This window comes from Cuculus canorus, chromosome 5 (genome assembly GCF_017976375.1).
Source record: "Cuculus canorus isolate bCucCan1 chromosome 5, bCucCan1.pri, whole genome shotgun sequence".
Taxonomy (NCBI): domain Eukaryota; kingdom Metazoa; phylum Chordata; class Aves; order Cuculiformes; family Cuculidae; genus Cuculus; species Cuculus canorus.
The window spans coordinates 13,581,559-13,602,165 of NC_071405.1; the positions used below are offsets into that span (position 1 = coordinate 13,581,559).

At 40.2% G+C, this 20,607-nt stretch overlaps 1 protein-coding gene across 6 annotated transcripts in view; it reads right to left on the reverse strand.

The window, feature by feature from the left end:
* Nucleotides 1-20,607, reverse strand: part of NAV2 (neuron navigator 2) — a 428,149-nt gene that overhangs the window by 135,122 nt on the left and 272,420 nt on the right. For all 6 annotated transcript variants that reach the window (XM_054067065.1, XM_054067064.1, XM_054067063.1 and 3 more), the window contains 2 exons: nucleotides 7,373-7,445; nucleotides 284-551 (listed from right to left, as the gene is read on the reverse strand). In XM_054067065.1, coding sequence (XP_053923040.1) covers nucleotides 284-551; nucleotides 7,373-7,445 — 341 coding nt within the window. The remainder of the gene's footprint in view (nucleotides 1-283; nucleotides 552-7,372; nucleotides 7,446-20,607) is intronic.

Here is a 20,607-nt window from a genome sequence, read left to right on the forward strand (position 1 = left end):
ATACTGAGAAAAATGTTCTTATAAAATCTGTGTTTACTTGGTCTGATGGTTATTTTACACCCATTGGACCACATATTTTCAGGACTTATATTTAAGCGCATCTGGTTTGACTTCCAATGGTGTGAAGTCAATTGCTATCCAGTATTCAACTTCTAACATATTCCATGTTCTAGAGCAGAACAAAAGAAAAAAGCCTCTTTGGCTTCTGAAGATCTTTAGCAAGAAGAAAGAGAGAAATAAACAATGAAAAAAAAAAATCTGAACTTAAAGGAAATTTCCCCACCTGGACTGCATTTCTGGCTGAGCTTTGAACTGATGCTGCGCAGCTTGCGGGGGCTGTTGGCACGGAGTCTGAAGCGAAGCTGGCACCTGCTGCTGCGGTACCCCAACCTGGCACTGGGATGGAGACCCTGCTTGATGGGATATTGGGGGAGGTTGCTGAGACGGATGGTGTTGCAGTTGCTGTTTCTGTGGCTGCTGTTGTTGTTGCTTGTATCGAGACAAACTGAAGAATAGGCCCAAGATGGCCTTTAGATTCCCATTCCTGATTTCTGTAAGGCAATGTACAGAAGTCACTTGTCAGCCACCAGTCCTTGATGCCCTCCAACAGTACAGCAGGTCAGCCACTGCACTTTTCACAATGTGTCTGAACTCAGTTCCTTTGGGATATGACAGGCATTCTGCACATCTAATCAGCATTACAGCTGATTACCAGTGAGCACCAACTACAAATAAATAACTCATTTCTCCCCTCTGGTGATTGCATGATGTCTTCCATTTCTGGTATCGTCTGCATGTCAACGCTAGCAAGCTTAAAAATACAGTTTCTCTAAATAGTTTCTTTAAGCTAAAGTAACCAAAACAACCACCCCACAACATGAAGTATATCAATAGCATCACATTGTAAATGATTTCTCAGTCCTAAATTTGCACAAGGAGGAGAAACTACTAAATTATCACACAGTCTATCATAATTTTGGGAATATCAGACTAATTGTTGCCACTAAGAAAACCTGATGCAAGTTTTGCACTAGTGAATATAAGTATTGGGTGAAATAACTGTATTAAAACTGTATTACCAGTTTGATACTATCACAAGCTGATACAGAATGGATACCCAAGATACCCAAAGATATCTTGACAGTGAATGAATAAGCATTTGAATTCCTAAAAGTCATTATGTTCTTCTGCACAGTATCAACGACAAAAATGTAAAACCAAACAGAAATACAAAAGATAAAGGCACATGCCAGAAGATGCAGCTAACAGCCGTATCATAATATGCAAGAGCGACAATTAAGTCTTGAAGACAACCTTAATAATGTGCCATAACACTATTATTCAGCATGTTTAATTTCCTAAACTAAAAAAGCAAATTCAGAAAGCTACATCAAATAGAAGAACTTTTGCATGTGCTATATAGACCACTTGAACTATTAAAACTAACTACTGCCCTATGCTTTTAAATCCCTATATACGGACTAGTGTAAGAGAGGAAGAAAAGGACACGTGGCATGACAGTGGCCAAGCATGAAGGTGAAAATCAGAATGTTAATTTCTGTTCCCAGTTCTAGCTGAAAGGTTGCTCTGACTTTGTAATGGGCCCTGCTCTACCCTTTATTTCCTTCCCAGTGACATTTCTATAAATGTTACTTATCTTTGCTGCTTAACGAGCTTCTGTTCTTAATCCCAAGCCCTTTACCCAGTAAATCTCATTCTCATGGCTTAAAAATTTTGCTCCCTTTTCTATACTAGCTTCTAGCTTTGGTATCCTTGTCTACCTGTGCCTGAATCTACCTTTTCTTTCTAGCCACTATCAAATTTACTCTGTTCCTTAACTTTTTTTTGGCCCATGCCAAATTCCTCAGCGACTCCTACATCTTATCTAAGTGGTCCTGGTCATCACCCGGTTCTAAGATATTCCTTTCCTTTCCTACTTCTTGACTAAATTTCCTCACTGATGTTTTCCTCCCTGCAGTCTGGTCCTTCCACCAGTGCTCTTTCCCATCACTGCCCTTGTTCCTTTGTTTAAACGATTATCAATCCCTTGAACAGCCATTTTCTGTCTTCCCTTGTTTTCTTAGCCAATTTCAGTCTTTCTGGACAGTGGGGTCCCACTGAATCCTTCCTGTTTCTGCTTTTCCCAGTCCACTTCTGCTTCCTCGCAGTGTTGTGCCACAAAGCCAGCCCCCTCCCACCTCCAGCAGCATCTGCATCAGGCAGGTTCCTTCTCTCATCTGCCTGTGCACAGCTAGGGAGGACATGAGTAGAAGTAGACAATAAAGTAAAACAGACACAAAAGACAGAAAAGCACAGTAAAAAGGATCTCCTTATCTTCAATAAAGAACTCAAATTACTCATGGGGATTGTAAGAAAAGTAGCACTTAATCATGGGCCAAAGCATAACTAAACAGAGCCAGAGGCACTGGGAAGCTTAACTGCACAAATACCACGCAGAAGATAAAAGAAATTACCAGGGGTCCGCATGTTTAAACTTAGCAAAGCTGTACAGAATTGTACTTGATTTCCAAGTGAAGTGAGATAGGACTATAACAATGACCCCACCTAAAACCTGTTGCTTTCCATGGCTGTCTATCTTCTGCTGTATTTGTCAGAAGAGCAACCTGCTTTTGACATTTTTCTAAGGTGAACAAAAACTAATAATCAAAGCACCTCTAATGAGTTTCAAAAGAAGCAGTCTCCTTCCCTCCTGACTTTAAGCAAAATATTTCAAATGGGACTTTCCAAGGTAGTTCTGTTTCTCTTATCTTAAAGACGGACCGAGATAATTCACCTGGCAGTTTGCCGCTGCACTTTGTACAAAAAGAGTATTTCAGAGAGCACTTCAACCTCATTGCACCCTGCCCATCACAGCATTCTCAACTGCTTCCCACTTTAAGCCCCCTCCAGTCCATGCATCAGCTTAAATATGCCTATTAACTTAGATAAGGACAAGCATTTCGCCCACGCATTTTAAATTTGGAACCAAAAATGACTTGTCTTATATATTTGAAACGGACATTCTAGATATAGGAGAGGAAACTGGAATAACGTTTTAATAGAATCCCCACAATTCTATTCTTTGAGCATTTCCATACTGCAATGTCTCTGTTGCTGCTTGTTTCATAACAGCTGGAACTTCCACCACCGCAGCTTGCCAATTGTCCTCTGTCACCAAAAAAACCACACCAAACTCAGTGAAAATTGAAAAAAAACCCCAAATCTATTCAGGAAAAGAAGAGGTAAATAAAATGGTTTGGGCTGGAAGGACATTTAAAGATCATCCATTTTCACCCCTTCTGCCACGGGCAGGGACACCTTCCACCGGATCAGGCTGCTCAAAGCCTCATCCAACCTGGCCTTAAACATCTCCAGGGATGGGACATCCACAGCTTTGCTGGGCAACCTGTTCCAATGCCTCACCACCCTCACAGTAAAAAGTTTCTTCCTAATATCTATTCTAAATCTCCCCTCTTTTAGCATAGAATTGTTATCCTTTGTCCTATCACTGCAGTCCCATGGTAAATGCTCTATTCAGGTATGCTTAAAAAAGCAACATGGGATATTCGAGCTGCAGAAACAAGAATTCCACCTTGACACTGGAAAGGACCTGAATCGCATGAACTACAGTACTGCAAAGCGTGCACACTGCAGTTCAGTTAACTACAGTAGTGTGAATGCCATTTCAGAGGCAAAAATCTAAACTGAACCATGGCTGATACAAAGTCTAGCCAGACTTTTTCTTTCATCACTTAATGATTTCATGACTTGCTCAGCTGATTGTTATCCAGCTAATCTGTTACCCAGAAGAGGTGCAGCTGCTATTTATGACATCAATTTGAGTTTCTCCTGCACATTTATGTTCTCCATAATCTTCAAAATCTTGGCAATGAGGAGATTTTATGTGAAGGAGGGCAAGCTTAGTTGGGCAGATGCAGTTCTAGGAGTCTAAAACCCAGCTTGGTGTGGAAACAAGTTTAAGAGCATGGGCATGGAGAGACAGCTCAAAGCAACAAATGATAAAAAACTGCAGCAAGGAAAAGAATTTTCCAGTATCCTCCATAGTTTTCTTTAGTAACTACACATGGAGATTTTATGATTTAAGAATCTTTGAGAGGGGAATGTCTTTTTGGCTCCACACTGCTGGGAAAGGGGTGGGCTTGTCTCTAGCATTATATAGTCATCATCTGTGACTGCAGGTCCTTAGCATCTTCATGGCATAAATTCATAAACAAAGACTACGTCCAAGTGGCTTGCACATATTAAAACTGATTTTTTTAATCCTGAGAGGATAGGATACATGAAATCCCCAATTATTTCAACATTTAGCAATCATCCTGATTCTCATTTTCAGTTGTTAACTTCCCCCCATCCCCCACTAAACCTGCAGTATTCAAAACTACAGGCTCCCAAGCAACCCAGGCAAGACTTGAATGTTTATTCCCCCTTGGAAGCAATCACAATCTTCTACTTCCTCCTAGATAAGGATCTGCCATTGAGGTAAACAGTTATCTGCACTTGACCTGCAGGTCTTGGCAACCTGGGCAGAAGCACTAGCTTATTTGGTTACGGCACTCTTCATTTTATGTTCTTAATTCCATGTTCTCTCTCTCACTCAGCTTCCTCCTCCTTCCTCAGTACAGTTAATGAATTTATTATTGACTTCAAATCTTAACTTCATTTTCTAGAAAATGTCCCTGCCCTCCCCTTTCTCTCGCTGTCACTCTTTTCCTTCAATATCAGTGGTGGAGCCAAGAAATGATCCCATTCGTATGTTGGCAGCAAACATTAGTGGCCTCTTCTTAACTTCCGTAGGACTTAAAATGTTAATTCCTAGACAGAGTAAAAGAAAGGAAGAAATACATAGTCAGCAGAAGCCACGGGATAACTTCTATCCTGCTGAGTCTGCCTTGTGATTTGGCAGGAGAGCGGTGAACAGGAATCATGCTGCCCCTTCCTCAGTGTGAACAACACCACACTGCCAACTCTGCACACTGAGACAGTTTTCCCATCAAGTCATCTGCTGTTCTTCTTAGATTTTGTATTGTATCAAACTTGACATTGTTTGCCTATCTTATTATATTTTTTACAGTATTTACAAATCACATCAAGGTCGAAATTGCCTTTTACAAGGGACTCAGTTGCATTTTCTTTTTAATCATTTCCTGGTAAACAAACTTTCTGCTGTTTTAGCTCATACTTTCTTTTCTTGACATGAGAATCCACCGGATTATAACTGAGCCATCAAGGCACATAATGCAAGCAGTACTTGGGTTGACCATATTAAAGCTTCTCTTTGGAGGAACATGTTTGTTATTGGTGTTCTAATCCACCTTGAGGATACACCACAGAAAAAGACAGATATCTTCAGCCTCCTGTTCTCCTACTAGAGGCAACAGCAAGTTAGAACAATGCATATTAAATATCAGCTACTCTGCTTTCCACTCTTATAAAACACCCCAAACTTAGTGAACTAACTTTCTGAATGCATATCTTCAAGTGGCTCGTAAGACTCAGACCAGGGTGAGACAGGGGGCTTCCTTTCAAGGACAGCAAGGAATTCTTTACGCTATTTTCCAAATCACCAAAAATGTCATTTTAAATTGTAAATTTTAATAGTTTTTAAAAAAAGAATAGCTGTAATTTTGTGACAGTTTTTATATTTCTGTAATTATTTTAAAAAATGCAAAGTACATACATAAAACTTGCGTACATGATGGTTTTGGTATAAAGTTCATTCACAGTGGTTATCTGGAATACATTTCCTAAACATCGTTTACCATCCAGAAGGGAAAACGTGCTTCAGCTAAGACTTCAAATCATCATCAAGTGCATGATGCTGAGTTTTGGATTTGTGACTGTGTTCATAAGTAAGGTGCCAGCATTGGCTACTGCTGAGCAATCCTTGTTCAGTGCCAAGGCTTTCTGTTTTTCCCACACTGCCATCCCTCAGCGTACAGGCAAGAAGCTGGGCGGCAACACAGCCTGGACAGCTGATCCCAACTGACCAAAGGCATATCCTATGCTATAGGACATCACGTTCAGTAATAAAAATTGTGGTGGGTGATGGGAGGGCGTTGGGGAGGTAGCCAATGCTTGGCAACTGCTCGGGCATTTGTTTGCTTGTGGGAGGTGGTAAATGATGGCTTTTGCATTGCTTCTTTTGTTTTTTGCTTCCTCTTTCCTTCACCCATTAGACTATATTTATCTTGACCCATGCACTTTCTCACTTCTGCTCTTCCTATTCTCTCTATCCCGTTAGGAGTGAGTGAGCAGCCGCATGCTGCTTAGGTGCCAGCCGGTGTCAGTCTACTACACTCACATCCTTTCTTACCTTTATTATTTCAGCTGTAGGATCTCCTCAGAGGAAGAAAGCACAGCTTTAAACATTCAGGCAATGAAGTTATTCACACGCAAGTAAAGCTAAGTGTGTGATGTGATGATATAACTTTCTCCTCAAAACTAAGTTTGCAAAGAGACTTAGTCACCAAATCTGATTTAAAGTCTCACCTGATGCCACACATCCAATTACTTGTTCTGTGAAGCTCTGAAGGGAATGTCATATAATATATTCAAAGTTTGCCTTAATAGCTATTGGATCCAAGTGGTGGATCCAAGAGTATTTAAATGAAAGTACAAGTGAAAGCTGGTGCTGAGTATGACAGAAATCTGTTCGATCTCTTAATAAGAAAGCAGTTAAACAGCTTCTAAGCCAAAAGGTTCCATACATCCTGTCACACATCATACGCAGGCATAAAGGAACAGAGTATGCCGAGTCATATTTGGGCTTGAGAAAAATTCTGGTGCATTTCAAAAGCACAGTGATTAATGAGAGTCAAAATGTCTTTTCCTTTTCTGTTTCGGTTCAAAACATTTGGATTTTATTGCTTTGTGCATTTGGGGATAAACCTTTTTTTTTCTTTTAAAAAAAATTCTTTAAAACAAAAGAAAAGAAAGTCAGATACTTCTTCAGGTAAGAGAATAATTGAAAAATGAGGAATTAAATTTCTCTTTCAAAAGGCAAACAGCTGCCAGCAGTTCTCTTTAAATATCTGCAAACTCTACACTCCGATCAATGCAGCAATTACAGAACTGAGATGAGAAATTTCTGGTTTTTAACGTAAAGAAACAAAGAAATCATTGAATTATAAGTCGGTCTCATTGATCATTCTAACAAGTCAGCTGTGTAGAGATTACATATGTACTTTTACCCACCTTTCATATTGAGGTGGGGAAAAAAAGGAGCAAAGACTTCCAAAAGTTTAGATTATCCATATTAATCTTCCATTACACCCCATGTGCTGGTTGTAATCACAAGCAGTAATTCAAGTTCCTCGTTTAAAATGGAATTTGAAACAAATGATTGACTCACCTTCTGCTGACAGTCCCTGTATGTTAATCCCCTTAGCAGCCAAGAAACTCAGGCATGCATCTATGTTTTCAATCTGTTCAAGAACAAACAAACAAGAAGAGAGACACAAAAAGAAAATGGATTGTAATAATCATTTACTTTCATCTCCCGCCACCCTTTAACGCCCTCAGTCTTTGTACCATGCAAAAAGTCCCTCTGCTTATTATGTGGAAACCATAATATGAAACCTCCTCTGTTACTAAGGTCCTAAATTGATCGAGTATTACGTGGGTCAGGACTTTTTTGTTTGTATTTGCATGAAACGAGTTATTTAATACTCTGACCACAAAAGAGGATCACTATGTATCTTACTAAAGGGTCAAGGATGTTATGCCAGGATTCTTAACCTACAATAAGACCAACAAACACAAAACTGAAAATAAACATAGAGCCACATTTGCTTGAGAAGGCAGATTGCCACTTGCTCTTAAGTTGACAGCTGGCAAAAGTTTCTAGCCACAAAAGCAGTCAAATATAAAAACTGTAACTGGAAACCTCAGCTGGAATCCAAAAAATGGTCGTTCGCGACATGCTCTGCATGTCATAAGTGACAGGCAACTCTGGTTGCTCACTGTGAGGCAAATTCTGCCCTTCAGAGAGATGGCACAATGGCATTCAATTGCATAGGAGAAAACAAATTTTTGCTATTACCGTGGTAATCAGCAAGTGATAAAATAGGGTCTCCATGATCAAACACCTTGCAAACATTAACTTATTGACTCCCAAAACATCACAACCAAACACTGCTTTCACTTTTACAGATAAGAAAGCTGACAGACACCAAGCCCACACTTGCTATCAGGTAACTACCTTTCTTCTGTGAAGTCTGGAGACGTGAAAAGGGATTGTGAAAGATCCAGCTTCCCTGTCAGCACCTGACCTGTGCTTACCAGCCTTCTTGAAGTAATAAATAAAGTCACAAGGGAAGCTGCCAGAAAACCTCTAGCATGGATTGCTCTCAAAGTACTTTCATTTATTGTCTAGAATAATAAAAACATCCTCTTCTGTCATGGAAAAAAAAATAATTTCCATTACCTAACTGTGAATTTAACAATTATAAACACTGGTGTACTCAAAACTTTTATCAACTTCATTATATTTCAAGTGTACCATATACTTCCAAACCTAGATAGATACCAAACAATACATTTCCTGTAATGTGGAGACCTTAAAGCTTGTAGCAGGGTGCAGTTCAAAAGTTCAATATGATACAACAGTCAATCTCTGCCTGTTTCCTTCCTTAGTGCTCAACAACCCTTTCAAGTTTTCCAAACAGCTCTCTTATTGAGATGATTTGGGACTCTGCCGGAAAACCAAAGTTTACCTTCTCAAGAATAAACACCACACAAAAGCATCAGTCCTTTTCTATCACCTGCACTTACAAAGTCTTCATCATTCCAAGAACATTTCCAGCCTTCTACAGCTGTGGATAGATTTCTCCTCTCCTAATAAGAAGGATTACTTAGGTGATACTAAGAATGTTACACAGTAGAAAGACAGGAATGTGAGTGATTAGTTGATTTTTAAGGAGAAATAGAGCTCAAAAAGGAAAACAGGAAGAAATTCGGGGAAATTCAAGAAGAAAGTGAAACATGGAATGCAGGTCTATAGCCGAAATGATTAAAACTTAATGTTGATAGAAATTCAGGATGCTACCCACACATCGACTGGCTGGTAGCCAACATAAAAGTGACTGCTACCCGACTCCAGTGGGAAAGGGTTCACAGTCACTTGGCTCTTTGGAGACTCCTAAGAGGGAAAAGCCTTGAATGCTCTACCTGGGGATGGTCTTTTACCCCATGAGGTGCCAAGAATAAAAAACAGATGTTGGGATGTATGAGGGATGCAATCCCTGATTTTTACTACTGTAAAAATACAAAATCAAGACAGCTACTAAAATCTTCATATGGCATGAATACTAGTTTGTGGCCACCAGCCTGAGTGAAGAACCCTAAGCTTGTTTGAATTAGTCTAATGCATCAGAAATCATGTTTGAAGAGAAGTGTTTCCAGCGGTATAATATTTAATTAATTCTACCTATAAGAGCTCCAAGTAAGGTTTCTGTCCCTTAGACTCTTAAAATAAGAACTATTTATTATCTGCAAACAATGTTTCAGAAAGACAGATCCACCAGTGTACACAGAGTTGAAGATAACAAGCTATTCTGAAGTAGCAGCACAGCAGGCAGACTGCTGTGCATACCTAGGACATAAGTGACGTTTCTGTATAGATATCAGCTAAGGAAAGACCTAGTGATCCTGTGTCATTGTGACTCCCAACACAAAGTACACTCGTCTCCTTGAAATTACAGTATTCGGCAGCAAATCGTCACTGAGACTCTACAGGCCCTTTCTTGGATAAGCCCACATATTGCTTAAACCCTTTAAGCAGATGTGAAAAGACTGGATTTGCCAAAGGGGAGTGTATATTTTCTTTTTCACCATGAGTTACAATTGTTTTTTGGCTGATAATTCTGATTTCTCATCTGCTTTGCCAGCAATGTTTAATACAGCAGAAGCAAGCAGGAATCACAGCAGTTGGATGCTCTCATTTCTCACCTACTCAAAGTAGGGGAAAGCCATACATAAGGAGGAGAAAAACCAAGAACAGACATCCACAGTGATTTTCACTTGAATATGTTACTGGCAGTGTCCAAACCTGAGCCTTGCCTTGTTGCACTTCCAGGCCAACAGCATCAAATGAATTTGCAATTTTGAACTGTTGTATATAAACTGTTTCTGGCATAGTCAATTATCAAACAGCATTATCATTCCCACACCATATACAATAGGTATTTATTCTGAAACACCCCTAAATGCCAACCAAGGACGGCTGGGCCCACACCTACATGACCACCTGCCATCAGAGATTCCTCCTCCTTTCTTATAATCAGGAGACATTAAAAAAAAAAAAAAATCACATGTCACAACTCCCATCCTCATCTTCACAGAAGCAAAAGTTGTGTTTGAGTCAGCTACCTGAAAACTTCCTATTAACATGGATCTTTGAGTGGCATTTGCTACCTAACAAAACAGGAGCAGAAGGCATCATGGCTAAGAAGCATAGAACATGCTCAAACACCAGACCAACAGCAGTTGCTTTGTTACACTATTAAGGCCATCAGCCTCTTGCTTGAAAAGCAGGATTAAAAGCTAACAGTTACATACGTTTACTGACTTCCAAGTACTTTTTTCATAGAATCATAAAATGGTTTGGGTTGGAAGGGACCTTAAAGCCCTTCTAGTTCCAACCCCTTTGCTGTGGGCAGGGACACCTGCCACTGGATCAGGTTGTTCCAAGTCTTATCCAGCCTGGCCTTTTAAAAGACATTTTTATTCCCACCACATCTGCACACTTCTTGTTCCTTCCTAGATTTTACACATATGAAACAAGTAGGCACAAATTTAACATCTTCACTGTATTCCTTTGTGTGGATCAGAATACATTTATTTAAATCTCATTCCACTGTTACTTTCCCAGGTATATGAGTCAGGTTTACCCCTATTCTCAAATGTAACTTACAGTGCATTTCCAACAATGCTGGCTACCAGACGCACACGAGTTTTTGCACTTGTCACGTAACAGCAATTTCAACTTCTATTCTTGTTGGTGCTAGAAAGAGAGCTGGGAAATGTGCTCTGGTCTGTACGAGTAGAATAGGACACGCCAGGAAAAAAATACACAAATATTCTCAGCCTGTAAATGGAAACCCATACGTGGGCACCAATGTATGTTGAACGTCAACTATATCAGACAAAGACTTGATTATGGAAACCGTCTACAACCAAAGCTGTCCACATTCAACTCTGCCAAGTCAAATACACCGGGTAAACTGTACCTAGTGCTGTCCTTGCAACAGATACAGATGTTTTTCTCAAACAAAAAATTAAACTTACTGTAGGTTCCTTCACTTGGAAACCACAGGAAGTTTCTCATGTTATGATGCGAGACTTCTGCTCCAAACTCTTACAGTGATCTATATGGTGTTTTCATGAGCTTATCCAGAAAAACCACTACTTATATTGAAACCAGTGCTTTCCATTTAACTTGAGGCTCAATGTTATGGCCAGTATATTAGTTTTCAAAGGAAAAAAAGAAGATTGATTTCATATGAAAGTTTTTCAAGTTTCACAAACTCCTAGGCTGTGTTCCAACGGACTTCACATACAATGTAGAAAAAAAGGAAAAACCAAACACAAGCTGTTTTCAGCAAGCTACTTATTAAAGTAAAACGTATTCCTTGTCTGTATTTTCAGATCAAGCTTTTTACACTCAATATTTTTATGTCAAAGCGTAGGAAGAGACTTAAAATCTTAAGACATTACGTTGACAATCCTTAAAACTCCGGAGTTTTAGAGGAGGGAGGTTTCTACCCCTAAATGTCTCATATGCACTATTTCCTACACACAAGTATATGTAAGGAATACCAACGCAAAATAGCAAATTCTGCTTTCCCCAGAAGGATATAAATACTATCACTTCTTCATTAGTAGTTATCCCAATGGAAACATTTCTTTTTTTAAGTAAAATAACACCTTTTTCCAACTGTTCATATGCTGCTCCTGACTATTTGGATAAAAACGTATCTCAAAATTAAGTTTTGAGATATCTATGGAATTTGGTGGGTATCTTAGTACTGAAATAATAGATGTAACATATGAGTAAGTGAAGCTAATCCAAATTCTGAAGCCAGGTTGCAACAGATCTAGCCAGGGAACCAAAGATGTATTACCAGGGCTACACTGTTTTCACATTTATATGAAGAGCCAATCCTCTATGATACTATTCTATTCTTTTGTTTTTTTTTAAAGAGAAGAACAGTTTGGGCCCTGATCTAAGGCTAGAGAACCAGCCTAAGCATCATTGCTTGCATTCTTTTCTTTCTGACCGCGGGTAAAACCTTAGCTTTCCTGTGCCTCTGCTATTCCTCGGAAATAACAGGACAAATATTCAATAGTTACTCACAACATGCCTAACATAAATAGAAATGGGGGCAGTAAGCACCACAGAAAAAACTGTGATTCATGATGACCAAGATTCCTAATCACATCAAAGAGCATCCAAAAGGCGTTCTTGTCTTCTGAATAGTTTCCAGCAATCCTGGGCAATTCAAGGCTTGCCAAAGCTAATCTGGGTCTGGAAAAAGCAAATAGAAGGGTTGTAGAAATTCTCCTTGATTATTCCAAAACTCAGCTCTTCAGAGATTTTGTAGGTTTATTTATTCAAAACTAAGTTTCCTACGGATAAAAAACAAGGTGGCACTTCTTTGAAAAATATCCCTGGGAACAGATTATGCCGCAAACACATTTGAAGAGTTACAGTGGAAAATTTGTGCATAACAGGAATTCTTGAGACATCTTAAATTATGATTTATTAAGCAACGAGTTCAACTTCACAAAAGAAATATCATCAGTGTATCCTGCCTCTGGAGAAACGTTAATTTAGAATACAGATTAAACTCTTAGTTGGTCTCAATAGACACTTGATTAGATTTTAGCACATACTACACTAACTACGTGTTATTGGCACTAAATCTCTGCTTACACATAATTGAGATAGGAACAGATGAAAAGAAACCATGGCCATGCTCATTAAACACATAATGAGGGGATAGCAAGTCTCATGAATCCTCTTCTACCTTACGTCCCTGTCTGCAGAAGACCCTTTTCTACCTGAGGCTCCCACATTTAAAGTTACTTTTCTAGTACTGTGCTGTTGGGATTAAATATAAAATATTATCATTATCTGGTGAAGATGGACTTCTTCCCAAAATATTCTAGAATTCTACATGAAAGAATAATTTTAAAAGAGCGTAAATGCTTAAAAGGGAGGATTGACACTAAAATCTCTCACTGCAGTACAGTTATATTTCCTGAAACTCTATTTCCTAACTCTCGTACAGTTATATTTCCTGAAATACTAGCCCAAGTGTTGAAGGCTGTGTCGATCATTAACTTGAATTTGCATTGTGGATCCAGAATTTAATGAATAGAAATAACTGCACAGAACATTGTATCACAAATAGAGGTTTCACCTCAGAAGAGTTTCATTTTAATACTGCTGCACTCTATTAAATGATTAATTATGAAAATAACCTACCTTCAATACTCTATTTTAATTAATGCACATGAATTGCAGATTAGCTCTTGGAATGGGACCAGAGGAGGGCTGCAAAGATGATCAGAGGGCTGGAGCACCTCCCAAATGAGGACAGACAGAGAGTTGGGTTTACTCAGCCTGAAGAAGAGAAGGCTCCGGGGAGACCTTATAGCAGCTTTCCAGTACCTGAAGGGGCTACAAGAAAGCTGGAGAGGGGCTGTTCACAAAGGCTTGTGGTGATAGGACAAGGGACAATGGGATAAACTGGAGAAAGGCAGATTTAGGCTAGACATAAGGAGGAATTTCTTCACTATGAGAGTGGTGAGGCACTGGCACAGGTTGCCCAGGGAAGCTGTGGCTGCCCCAGCCCTGGAGGTGTTCAAGGCCAGGTTGGATGGGGCTTTGGGAAACCTGATCCAGTGGGACGTGTCCCTGCTTATCGCAGGGGGGTTGGAACTGGATGATCTTTAAGGTCCCTTCCAACCCAAACTATTCTATGATTCTCAATTATTACAGGGTGACAAGACACCAGCAAATGATCTGGTTTTGTTACTCAAACACATGTAACTAAAGCAGTTGTAATGGTCACCTCATGTTTGTACCACGTGAAGGGACTCTTGCAAGTCATCGTCAGTTGTTCCTTTCTAAAAAAGGTCCATGGGAAGGGAGGTACCATGCAGCCCGTTCCCAGGCGCAGCGTACCCTCTGTCTTGGCTTACACGCATACTTCTGTCTTGAGGCCTGAGGGTCACAGCTTCACCTGTTCCCAACAGATTTATCCTGGTGGCTGGAGGGACACCAGCACATATGTGCCCCCTCCTTCCTTGCACCTGCATCCTGGATAACATCTCCTACCAAAATTCTCCCACATAATTGCTTAGGACAAGCACAATAGTTCTGTTTAAAATTACACAAGTAATCCTACATAAAAAAAGCAAAAAAAAAAAATTTGTTGGATGTGTATTGCCTTCACAGAGTAATTACTTACAACAGCCATTATTACACAGTTACAGCGTATAAGTAATATTTGGAAATCAAGTATTTATGACAAGACACACAGATAAAATATTTATTTCTCTGGGCTGTATAAAAGCTTTGTAAAAGCTATGATCTGATGATCTCAGAGGTCTTTTACAACCTTAATTGTTCCATGATTCTAAGAGTGAAGAGGTTACTGCTATGTATACTGTAAAAAAAACCCAAAGACCTAGGAACCAGAAGAAACTGCCACACAAACAGCTTTCATTCTTACACCACAGACCTGTGATTGTAAATTCAAAACATTCCTCTTTAATATGAAGTGTCACTGTACTGTTTTTAAGCAGTGCAGCAGACAGTGGGTTTCTCTCTGTAGAGAAACAATGAACAACTTGGAAACCAGAATTGACCTGTGTAAACATAGAATCACAGAAATAGTTCGGGTTGGAAGGGACCTTAAAGATCATCCAGTTCCAACCCCTCTGCCATGGGCAGGGACACCTCCCGCTGGATCAGGCTGCCCAAGGCCCATCCAACCTGGCCTTGAACACCTCCAGGGATGGGGCAGCCACAGCTTCCCTGGGCAACCTGTTCAAGTCAGCTCTCTTTCAATCTTTCTCAAACCTCACACCAATTCAGAGAAAGATGACATCCAAGTTCTTGCACCACTGTGCAGAGCAAAGAAGTGGAGCACACCCTCATGGACCATGAAGACAATCCCAGATTGCAATGACAGACTGCCATCAGCAATGCCTCCAAAGGTGGACAAAACAGCATGCAGAGAGCCTTATCTCTCATCTCCACAGGCAGAAGAGTATTGGAAGTCTCCAGAAACTGAACAAATACCTGTTCAGTGACACTTTATCATGCCTTTTGGCAGGGAACTGTATATATTGCTTCTTCCCAAACCAGTCTTGCTCTATTTATCACATTGTTTTCTATTGGGGGTGGGGTGGGGTGGTGAGAGGGTGGCTTGTGGTTTTGTTTAAACTGTGAGGTCTGCAAGAAGCTATGATCCAACCTGTCTCACTGGTAACGATACACAAATGGTAAGCATAATAGCAAAACAACAGTTTGGCTCTCTGGAAGAAAATCAGAGACAGCAAAACAAATCTTATCTAGGAACATTATAGAAGTCATTATAGAGTGAGGAAGGACATCTAAGAACAAGTAACCTGACAGTTAACCTCCACAGTAAATCATTCATGTCTACGTGATAAAACAGCTTCATACATGACCAATAGAAACACAGGAAGCTTAGAGAAAATGCTTCAAACGTTCCTAAACTCAGTATTCCGCTAAGCGTCTCCACAGGCAGTTGAAGGAGCCACACTGGTGTCTGCCAGTGGCCAGGCTGGCATGGCTCCAGGTGACATCTTCCCCTCCAGCTGACCTTCGACTAGGAGGAAACACACCACGGCTTAGGGCCATTTGTTACTGTAGTAACATTAACGCAGATTAAATTGCTAAACATATACCAACAGCAAGATACAAACTCCCCAGGCAAAGCAGGGGAAAGGCTTACCAGAAGACACAAAAGTTCCCTTTACTACACTGCTGCTCTGAACAACTTCAGAGTAGGATTACTTGAAAATATACGGCTATATTTAACCACAGGGATAGGTTTCCAAAAATCCTATGCTAGGAATTTGCAGAGGGAAAAAAAAATGCCTGTGATGCTTTTGATCTTTCCAGAGGAGCTGCTCTCCTGAATTAGCAGCACAAGCCCAGGCAGCAGAGTCTTCAGCTTCGGGGAACGGGCAGACAACTGACCAGATTTCAGCCTCACCAACCCGGAGAGGTTTGGAGCTACAGCTTTACAGATTAATTGCAAGTAGCTATGGTAACGTTTAGACAACATTAGGTATATAAAAATACTTAAAATGTTTAGAGGAGCAAATTAAAGTGGATACCGGCTCTTAAAAAGCAAAGATAGAATTATCTTCTGTGAGAAAAATTCAAGCAACTAAGATTATTTACATTCTTTTTCTATTTTTAGCATTTACAGCAGTCATTTTTAGCTATTAGTACAAAACATCAGCTCACCCACTTAGTGGATATTACACCCGCATAGTTAGCTGCTCAGGTGGCTTCAGCTCATATTATTCCTGCTAACCAACTCACTCATGTGTGCCCATCTACACCCTTTAAGTATGGGCCATATCACACCAGCATTCACATTTATTATTTCAATTCACGGAAGTGTTCTTTAAGAAAAGCACACTTGAAGCTGAGAGGAGATGTAGGTTAGATGTCAGGGTTTTTTTCCTGTGAGGGTGGTGAGGCACCGGAACAGGTTCCCCAGAGAAGTCGAGGCTGCCCAACCCCTGGAGGTGTTCAGGACAAGGTTGGATGTGGCTTTGAGCAGCCTGAAGTGGAAGGTGTCTCTGCCTGTGGCAGGGGGTTGGAACCAGATGATCTTTTAAGGCCCCTTCCAAGCTAAATCAACCTATGATTGAAGAAGAACACAGAAATACACATAGCATATGCCATACACACAAGCACTAATGAAGATTTCAACATCTCATGCTCTTTTCTCTAGCGAAAAAAGATTCATAGAGCAGGGGATGGAGCCGGCAAGGGTCACACTGAGGAGAGAACTGGACTAACTCTAACGACTGAATTAAAACTGCCAGTGGTGCTCATTTAAAATCCAAGAGGTCTGCCAGACTAGAGGATTTCCACACAAGCTGTTCTTTGACTTTGGGCGTCACATACATTATAGACCAGTTCTTTCTCAGAATACAAGAAATGAGTCAAATATAGTCATCAAATTACCACGACTGGAGCAAGGTTTCCTTGCAAATTAAGTTATTGTATTAAAAACTTGGCCTTCATCTCAACTTTCATGAAGTCCTTGGGAAGAAACACAGACTTTGGCCCATGTTGCAGTACAAGATTTTTAATGTTTGCAAGACAAACAGTAGTAGAAAGACTGAACAGTATTATTTTACTAGTACGGCTTGATAACTGCATTAGAAAGCAACGATTCTTGAAAAACTTCTGGTCAACAATCACACACACACAAAAATAATACCTCTTCTCTGTTATTTAATAACACTGATAGTTACATACACAAAGTGATCATCCTTAAAAGAAAAATAAAACCCAGCCACAAGCCCACACAGGAACCACAGTTATTTCCTCCTCTGATTATAGGAGGGAACTGTGGTGTTGGTTCAGCCTACGTTCCTTTCTGTTGCTCCAAATTCTTGTCTTCGGTGTCCCACAACTTCCCCAGCTCAGCATGGGAAGATGAAAGAGTCTGGTACAGATCTTCCCACCCTCTTCCCTTCAGCACTGACAGCTTTGCTAACACTCTGCTCCTTCAGGCTTCAGTAACAAGGGCAACGTTTTATCACTTCTCAGACTTTCACACTTAAATTTTTAGTTCTTTTTAGACTATCATAATCTACGATTATTTTGTTTTTATTTTGAACCTCGGGAAAAAAAAATTGTTTTCTCACAAATCTCTTCTCATTCTTTTTTCATAGCCTTATCTCTTTCCACTGCCATATTCAGTATTTCTTACCTTTACATTGAAGGTGGGAAAACTCCTCCACTTCTCCTATAAGAAACATTGCTGCTGCTTCATCTACCCCTTCTTCCAGATCCTCAGCTGTGCTTCAATCACCATCTGTGTCTGCCAACAGATCCCCTCACAGGCAAGTATCTACTCTCTTCTTTGGCTTTAAGTTCATGTATTCAAAATTAACTTTCTTTACTCATCTCTGTCCCCAGTCACTGATATTCTAGCTGATATAGATCTTCTCTTTCCTTCACCTTACTTTCTACATTAATCTTCTGACCTTTCAAGCATCTTGTCCTTTGCCTTTTTCTTATATCATCTCATCTGTTATGATTTATTACTTCCATGTAATATGTAATAAAACAATCTCCCTCTCTCTTCCTCCTTCCATGTGATGCAAAGGATATATTAGTATACTGGATAATAAAATGCTCAGCTGCCACACTGTGCTAAAAAGTTGCTACGAAACTTCCTTCAAAAACTGTGACCATTTTACACAATGTATTTCCTCACAGACAGGACACAGCCCCTATAAAACAACATTTCTAACGGCTGCCATTAAGCCAGAGGCAATATAACAACTCCTTCACGTAGTCTATGTTTTTTTATTTATAATTTTACAAATGTAAATGCTATAAACTCTTTTAAAATAGGAAACATTCAATACTCACAAAGACACCTACAGCAATAAGAATAATCTACGCTAACTAGAAGAGAAGGGAGTAATCAATACCTTGTATACAGTCCAGATTCTGCAGGATGCCCAATGTTGAACTCTAATCTCACCCCCAAAACAAGGGGGACAGAAGGCAGAGAAGGGGCGGAAGGCAAAGGATCCCTGTTTTTCTGTAACCAAGCAATATTAAACAGAGCCCTACTCCAGCTTATTGACCTCAGTCTTTTTTCAGAAATGCATAGGCATTTTACCCTCCTTTGCCCAGTTATCAAGAACCATGCTGATATTTTCTTCTGCCTCATTCTAAAGAAACAAACGCAGTCTCCAAATCTTAGTCCCAGTGCCTATGGTCCATAATACTACATCATCTATTAACCACAGGCTATTCTACACATCAGTTGGAAGTAATCATCACAATTATAGGCTTTTGTTTAGAGGAATATCTACAGTACAAAAACAGAGGTTTGGGAAAAAAACACAAACCTGAAACGGGTCTTATGAAGAGGACAAGATATAGAATGGTCTATAATAGTTGATATAAAAGCCAGCCAACTTTTATCTGGAGCAGAGGAAGACAGGATACTCCTCACAGCAGAGAAACCCAGACAAGATGATGAAGGAGGATAGGTTCTCACCTAGCTGACTTTTCATGGAGCCAGTGGGAGTCCTTGTCATGTCATTTCTGGCATTGGGACTAGGTTGATAAGCACCAATTGTCCCTAATGTTCTGCAGTACTCAATTTGACAAGTCTTATTAGCACTGGCTTTGAGCCTGAGAGACCCAAGCTGTCTCTAATACTCAGCTTGCGCAAATTTGTGTGATACTTTCCAACACTGTAGCAATGGGAACAACAATGCAAAGAAACCTGATCTGGCTCTGCATTGGACTCTCTGAGGTTTGGCTGGTTTTACTGGCTTAGGACTGTGCCACATGGAAGCAAATATACTTGCTTTCACACCCTATTTAATGGGCTTGAAAGGCACAGATTTGCTCTAAGTCGATACATCTGGCTGGATAGGAGCTGGCTTTCACAATTCAGCTCACGTGTATCTCTGCTCACGCCATCCTGAGTCTACAAATGAGATAACCGCCAGATAAGGAATGATTATGGTAGAAGGCTTCCCTCTAAGCTCTATTTTATTTCTAGGTAATAAGCAAAGTTAAATCTTCATTTACGGTACTTCTTTTACTCATCTGTGAAATCCACCTTACAGACATAACAATGTAGATAAGGACACTTGTAACGGAAAGATTCGCTTGAAAATACAAATTAGCCATCACCTGGCTGAGTGTTTGAAAGGACTGGATAGCCTTGCCTCTGTGATCTCTTTGAACCAGAAGTACCAGACGCAAACACCAGTGCCCACACTCTGGAGAATGACCTTAAGCCATACTAAGAGGAAAGTACATTGAAATGCAAAGGACGTATATTGTTATTTCTAAACAAACAGTATAATAGATATATTATTCCCAGAATGCAGGAGACCTGCAAAAGGGCTGTCTCCTTCAATGCTGCAAGCAATTGCACAAACACCACCTCTACGATGATACTTACGTTCTTGCTAGAGTATCTTTACTGTAAGGTGATCAAGAGCTCTGTAAGCATGCACACATAAAAGCAAGCCATAAGCATAATCCTCATTTTTCTCACATGAGGAAAACTGCTGAGGATGCCCAGCTTTGATTGATGTGCTACATCTCATGAGCGGGGGACACAAGTTCCACTCACTGCATCCTCCAGAATGAGCAACCAGAATGACATTAGAGGAGGGAGCGCAAGGCAAATACTTCCTTCCAGCACTCTTCACAGTTCCTGACCCAGCACATGCCCCCTGCATGCCTCAGCTTATAACCAGATCGATCGGACTTCTGCAAGCAGCCTACAGTGTGCAACTATCCAACACAATACGGCT